The sequence below is a fragment of the Orycteropus afer genome, unplaced genomic scaffold (genome assembly GCF_000298275.1).
Source record: "Orycteropus afer afer isolate SDZICR_OR568_19922 unplaced genomic scaffold, OryAfe1.0 scaffold00100, whole genome shotgun sequence".
Taxonomy (NCBI): Eukaryota; Metazoa; Chordata; class Mammalia; order Tubulidentata; family Orycteropodidae; genus Orycteropus; species Orycteropus afer.
The window spans coordinates 6,718,327-6,725,923 of NW_006921687.1; the positions used below are offsets into that span (position 1 = coordinate 6,718,327).

Below are 7,597 nucleotides of genomic sequence, written 5' to 3' on the forward strand. Positions count from 1 at the left end.
GTCCAAATAGTTTTACAATTACAATAAATATAAACAGTAAATTTATGTTTAAAAAAATCAGAGATTTCAAATTGAACTTAAAAGGAAGCTATATGATTTTTGCAATTAAAAAAAAACCACTGCCATCAAGTTGATTCCAACTCACAGTGACCCCTATTGGGTTTCTGAGGCAGCAATCTTTACAGAAGTAGATTGCACCATCTTCCTTCCATGGAGTGGCTGGTGGATTTGAACCGCCACTGTATAGTTAGCAGTCAAATGCCTTAGGCAATTCGTCACCAGAGAGCTCCTTCATAGTAAAACACAATGACTCAAAGATTTTAAAATAAAGAGTTGAAGTATTTTATAGACTAATACTAAACCAAAAAAGCTGGTGGGACAATATTAAAACCAGACTGACTAGAATTTAGTGAAAAACATTAATATGGATAAAGAGGAACATTACTTGATGATAAAATGAATATTCTATAATGATCATGAATTTGCAATGAACACCATAGTCATACAAAAAGGAAAATTTTCATCAAGGACAATTGGTAAATTCAGTCATGGTAGGAGACTTAATACTATTCTTAGATTTTATAAGTATAGAAGACAACTTGTTATTAATGGATATATGCATTAGTATTAAAAGTACAGTAAAATTATGGACAAGAGTATAAAAGAAATTCAAAGTGATAGCTCTACAAGAGAGAAATGATATTCAAAGGAGATTTAACTGTATCTGTAATGATTTATGTCTTAAGAAGAAATCTCTAACACAAATATGATAAAATATTAATATTTAAAAACTTGCTAATGGGTACATGGGTTTATATTAACTTTTTTCTGTATTTTTGAAATATTTTACAAAAACAATCAACTGGCAAAAACTAGTGAAATGAGAGGAAAATTTAACAAGTATTGTAAAATAAGATTTCTACAGATTTAGTAGAAAAAAATAAGAACAAAGAGGAATGAAATAATACTATCAATAAGCAAATTATACATAAAATATATTTGTGTATACACACATATACTTACATGGAAAGAGATATTTATGTACATATATACACGTGCACACAAAGAAAAAGAACATTACATTTCCCAGAGAGTATACAGTCTCTGAATACTTACAGAACATACACAAAATCAATCATATACCTGGCCACAGGAAAACTTTAACAAATTTTTTAAAAAAGAGATGATATTTTCCCATATTTATCAATAAAGTTAGACAAATAATAGACTGGTGGCCAGACATCTCTTAACTACATAGAATATTGCTAGAGGGACGTGTATAGCGGTGAAGATACCCTTCAGCTTTCCTGACAGAAATGTGAACTGTTAACAGACTTTTTGGAAAACAATCTTACAATATAAACATATCCTAGAAACTGGTAATGTTCATTGGTAGGAAAATGACTTAATAAATTATCCAAATGTTAAATATTACGTAGCCATTAAAGAAGTGTAACGAAAATTGGTGCCTTGGAAGGATTTCCATAAGATATTACTGGATGGAAGAAGATGCAGGAAAGTGAGTATACTATGGTGCCATTTTATAAAAAGATTACCACCCCCAGCCCTGTAAAAACGAGCTCTGGTGGCACAGTGCCTAAGGCATTTGACTGCTAACCAGAAGGTTGGCGGTTCAAACCCACGAGCCACTCTGCAGTAGATGGGGCAATCTACTTCCATAAAGATTGACTGCCTTAGAAACCCAGTGGGTGTTGCTGTGATTTGGAATCAACTTGATGGCAGTGGGTTTGGTTTTTTTGGTTTAACTCTGTAAATGTGTGTGTGTGTGTGTGTGTGTGTGTGTGAACATAAGCATAGAGAAAAATAAGAAAAAATATACTCAAGGTTAGAATAGGATCCCTGGTGGTGCAAGGGTTAATCAGCTGCTAACTGAAAGGTCATCTGTTCAAACCCACCAGTGGATCTGTGGGGAAAAGTGCTAACAATCTGTTCCTTATAAAGATTACAGCCATGAAACCCATGGGGCAGATCTCCTCTGTCCTTTGGGGTTACTGTGAATTGGAATTGACTGGAAGACACACAACAAATAATGGTGGGGGAGGGGACAAGAGGGAAAGACAGAGGCAAACAAAAGAGAAAAGGGGAAATAAAGATTGCACTAAAAAAAAACCAAGTATATGCTATTTATTCATTGAAGGTAAAATATTATATATGGGAAGGTATTTATACATAGAAATTAAAACAGATTTTTATTTGTTTAAAGTATGAGTTTCTCCAAGAGGTAGAATATCAGGTTCTGTATGGAGTAAGTTGGTTAGATGGGTCTTGACAATCCTTAAATCACTTTTTGTTGTTGCCTTCTCTTCCTACTCTACATTATACTTATACTGTCCTGGGACTTAGTTTGACCTCTCTGTGATTTGTACTGTTTGAGTAATCTTGTGGTTACAAATCTTTCTCTAGTGATCTCATTACCCACATAATTTTTAAGAAAAATAATGAAAATGAATTGGAAGGATTAAAGAGAAACTTCTAAATTAGTGGGCCACAGTTGTCTGTTTATTTGGGAATATGTGATTGAAATCCTAGTGATAACAGTTTATTAGAATTAGAGAGATTGTCTTAGGAGAAATATATATTTTTTCCGTTTAAAATGCATTTTAATAAATGAAGTATAAAAAAAACAACTCACTGCCATCGAGTTATTTCCGACTCTAGTACCCTCCATTGGATTTCCGAGGCTGTAAATCTTTACAGAAATAGATTGCCCAGTCTTCCTTCTGTGAAGCAATTGGTAGGTTTGAACCACTGACTTTGTGGTTAGCAGTCAAGTGCCTTATCCACTACGCCAGCAGAGCACAGACCACCTGCTTTTCCATGGTCATCAGATGTTTATTACTCACAGAATAAACAGGACAGGGATGAGTAGAACAGTAAGCATCCTCATCAAAAAAGTTCCTGGAAGTTAGGCTTCTGCCCCAGAGTGTCATCTTACTATTGCATGCAAGCAAGCCTCACTTAGCACCATGAAAGAGAAACACCAGCATACCTCTGTCTCAGGGTTAATATACTAACAGAACATGCCAAATAACATGTATAGAGATCAAGTAGGGGAAAAGGGCAATAAAACGGGGACTAAAAGGTAAAAAGGGGTAATAAAAGTAGAAGGGCCCTGTAGGTAATGGACATTATTTACTATTTAGGGTGGGTAGGGAGCTCTGGTGGCATAGTGCCTGAGGCAATTGACTGCCAACCAGAAGGCTGGCGATTCAAACCCACCAGCCACTCCTCGGAAGGAAGATTGGGCAATCTACATCCATAGTGTTACCGCCTGGGAAACCCAAGGAGGGGTCGCTATGAGTTGGATCCAACTTGACGGCAGTGAGTTTGTTTTTTTTTTAAATTTAGGGTGGGTGACCATCTCTTGATGGCTATTTTACTGACTTCAGTAGCATTCCTTCCCCCTTTACCCCACAAAAATAGTTTTTAAAAAGTTCTGAGTTTCTTCAGAGGGCAATTATCTCTCACTAAAGCACATACTTTCCCTTGAGTTCATTAGTAGCTAGGGAGCAGGTGAGGGAGATCATAACACATATGTGCACCTGTGTAGAAGAGCATCTTGTTCATTATAAGCAAAGACTAGGCTTTTGAATCTTGCAGAGCTGCAGCTGTAAATACTAATATAAAGTGTACACCCTATTTTACGTAAGGGCTGAGTGCTAGCAAGCATTAGAGTAAGTGTTGGGAATCAGTAAAATGTAACTTACTTTATTGTATTTTCATTTCAGATGCCTTTGGTGCTTCATGAAGAATATTTCCAGATATATCACAGATATTAAGCCTTTGCCTCCCAACATAAAAGATAGACTGATCAAAATAATGAGCATGCAGGGGCAGATAACAGATTCAAATATAAGTGAGGTAAGAGGATTTTTAACTTTAAACCAAACATACTAGATTTTGCTATATGAGTGTGGTTTCAGATTTTTGGAGCAATGGTGCATAGTCGGATTCACAATCATTTTTAAATGTAGTAAAACATCAGTTTATTTTTCCTCCAGATAACCGAAAAGTTCATAAGAAATACTTCCTAAAAAACATTTTCCCACCATTCTCTCAGTTATTTCCCTTGTCTTCATAGTACCAGCAACCTTGACCTCTATCTTCTTTAAAAATGTAAAATTTTTGCTTAAGGCAAAAGTAAGAAATACATGTTACATCATGGTCCCATACACAAGCCACACATATATATATAACAATACTGTGTGCTGTATACTTTAGTATTTTCTGTTTCATTTCATTATATGTGTTATTTAAAAAGTGTTGATCACAACTCTTCATGAAAGTTGATTTTATAATCCATTAATGGATGTCTCATTCTTCTCCAGGAAACTTCACTCCTTTCCCTCCAACTAAGCAAACCTTCAGGATACCTGTCCCTTTAATTGACTTTTCTATAGGGCAGTAGGCATAGTATGGACCTGCACCTGAATTGAAATCCTAGCTTTGTCATTTTTTCTGACTCTGGTGTTCAGTCCTCTTAATTGTAAAATAAGGGAGAAGGTGAAAAAAAGTAATTATTCACAGAGGTTTTATGAGGACTGTTTCAGAGTAGTTAATGTATTGCTTGGGAAATGAGGTCATATGAACTTGAAATCAACTGAGATGACAGCAGGTCTACTGTAGTAGACTCAGGTAGTGCCGCGTCCAGCACGGCAGCACAGGTCATGAAACAAAGCAATACTTTCGAAAAGATTAAAGGATCAAGAGAAAAGGGGGCCAGGCGGACGCTCTGAGTATTCTGTGAGAGCAACCCCTGATGTATCTCTTCTACTTTATTTATACATTAACACATAATTACATCATTATTCTTGGAATTTGCTTATTACAATCAGGTATTTTCTACAAAGTTAAAATTTTACTCTTTCCCGGACCCGGAGGTAATGGATGATTAGTTGGACTAAAAGCTATTACAGGAATAGTAAATGATTACTAAAATACATTATTCTGAGGTATGAAATAATAACTAAGGTACATTATTCAAAAGTATGAGATATTCCATCAAGATAATCAACATTCTTTACTGCAACAATGTTTTGACCTTAACACACAAAGTTCTGCCAAGTAGGCATTCAACCTTAAGAGAGGCCTTGCCTTCTCTACCTGCTGTTAGAACATGTGCCTTGCAGTCATGTCCTTTTTAAAATATTTCTTTTGGTCTCCAACAAGGTGGGAACTTGAGTCTTCTAAAATAGGCAGGAAATTGCGCTAATGCAAGGGAGGTGACCTAATGTTGAGATACTATTGTTGTTTTCTTTCTTGATTCAAAGAGAGTATGCATACTTTTTGTATTTACTAAATAATTTACTTTTTAACTTTATGAAGGTCAGGTTTTATAAAAACTACCCCTTTGCATAGTGGCTAAGACACTTGCCTGCTAACCAGACGGCTGGTGGTTCAAACCCACCAGCCACTCCTCGGAAGGAAGGTTGGGCAATCCTACTTCCGTAGTGATACTGCCTCGGAAACCCAAGGAGGGGTCGCTATGAGTCGGGGCCTACTCGACGGCACATAACAACAACAACAACAACCCCTTTGCTCTAATCTTTCAGAGCATCAAAACTTAATTCTAAAAATGTTAAAACTGATAAGGAGTATTGTAAATTTAAGGTATTTGATGGAACAAAGGCCTCTAATGAAATTATGAATGAAACTCACTCTGCTTTGGATTTTCCATGCTGTTTCTGTCATACAAGGCAGCTTATCACTTTTGTAAAATTTTCACTTTGCCTTTGACCTAGAAACAAGCAATTCTCCAGAAACTGCTTGTCTAAAAGTTCTAAGAAAATGAGCTTTTAATTAGAAATGGCTGATAAAAAAAAAAAAAAGTTACTCAACTAGTACAGGTGTTAAGCATAAGACTTTAGTGATGGACAGTTCTCAGAAAATGCCCCCTTTGTTCCTTCTCAAAAAATGTTTCTCTAATCTGTGCCTGGATCCTCACAAAGCCCTGTGCTTTTCTATAACCTTATTCTAACCATCCCCAACCTCTGTAGATATCAACCAGTCACAAATGTTCTGCTTGTCTTTATGAGCCTTTGTAAATGAATAGCTTTTGGAAGCACTTTGTCAAGGACCTCTTGACTCTGTGTTTCCCCATCTTGTAAAAACTCTTTTGTCATAATAAACACATTTGTTTTAAACAGTTACATTTTTTTCACTACAACAAAACAATTTTCACACAAATACTAAGCATGTGCCAAAGTCTTAAATAACTTATTAATAAAACAAGTAGCAAGAATGCAGAATCCCTAGGTGGTACATAGTTAATGTACTCAGCTGCTAATTGAAAAGTTATAGGTTCAAGTCCATCCAGAGGTATCCTGGAAAAAAGGCCTGGTGATCTACTTCTGAAAAATCAGCCAATGAAAACCCTATGGAGCACAGCTCTACTCTGGCATACATGTGTCAGAATCAACTCTACTGGTGATATTTGGTAGCAGGAATGCAAAACTAGATTAAAAAAAAAAAAAACAACAATCTATCCATCCATTTATCTATCTATACCTACTGAATTGGTTATCTAGTGCTGCTCTGACAGAAATACACCACAGATGGGATGGATTGAATAAACAGGAGTTTATTCACTTACAGCTTTGGAGGTTAGAAGTCAAAGTTGAAGGTGCTGGGCTCTAGGGGCTGGGTGAAAGCCCCATGACCTTGGGCTTCAGCTCTGCCTCTTGATCTTGGCCCACTGAAGCTAGAGGCATCTCTTCACTCAAGCAGCTGCTGGCTGCTGAGGCTGACAAACCCAAGGTCAACACGTGAAAAAGCACAGTCCTGATATTACCAAACCACATGGCAGGCTATTGATTCAAGTCCATTTTAAGTCCCAAGATCGGCAAAGCATGGCAGGTTGCTGAACAACAACTGGGCTACGTGCAGGGTTAAAGCAGGCCAAAAAGCTGGAGACCACCTCAGAGTTGCTTCTTTTTTTAACTTTTTTTTAAAAATTGTGATTTGGGTGAAAGTTTACAGAGCAAATTCACTTTCCATACAGCAGTGCACATACACTTTGTCTCATGACATTGACTGCAATTTACCCCAATGCAGCAGCTCCCCTCCCACTTCCTCCCAATAGTTACCTCCTCCCTGTGTCCATCCTTCCATGCACTCCTGCCACCTTAGCTGTCTCCCTGGGTATAAACAGCCCTTCTTTCTCCAATGATTGTTCTCTCCAAGGAGTGTATCTACCTCAGGTAAATGTTCATCAGTTACTTCTTACATACTAGAAGCAATCACATCCTTAACACAGCTACTTAGCTTCTCCAATAGATTCATTCCACCATGGAGTTAATTACCAGTCTCACCATGGGGAATAATTACATCCAGCTGCCCAGCCAAGTTGACATACAACCTTAACTACCCCCCCACACACACACACACACACTAACAATGCTGGAATAAAATTTATAAATTAGATAAAATTTGATCATGTTTTACAGGGCAATAAAACTAACCACTGAGGCTGTCTTCTCTGCTGAACAGCAATCTTTGCATCTCTATAGGAAAATTAGCATTTTCATTTCATCAGTTCTCTAGGAGTTAATATCTCACTTTATAGAATTGTAAAGCA

General features: G+C 36.8%; 1 protein-coding gene across 1 annotated transcript in view; it reads left to right on the forward strand.

The window, feature by feature from the left end:
* The first annotated feature begins 3,756 nt into the window (after positions 1-3,756).
* Positions 3,757-7,597, forward strand: part of AMN1 (antagonist of mitotic exit network 1 homolog) — a 52,601-nt gene continuing 48,760 nt past the window's right edge. Inside the window, exon 1 of the mRNA XM_007943173.2 lies at positions 3,757-3,882. Within this exon, the coding sequence (XP_007941364.2) occupies positions 3,766-3,882 (117 nt within the window). The 5' untranslated portion in view covers positions 3,757-3,765. The remainder of the gene's footprint in view (positions 3,883-7,597) is intronic.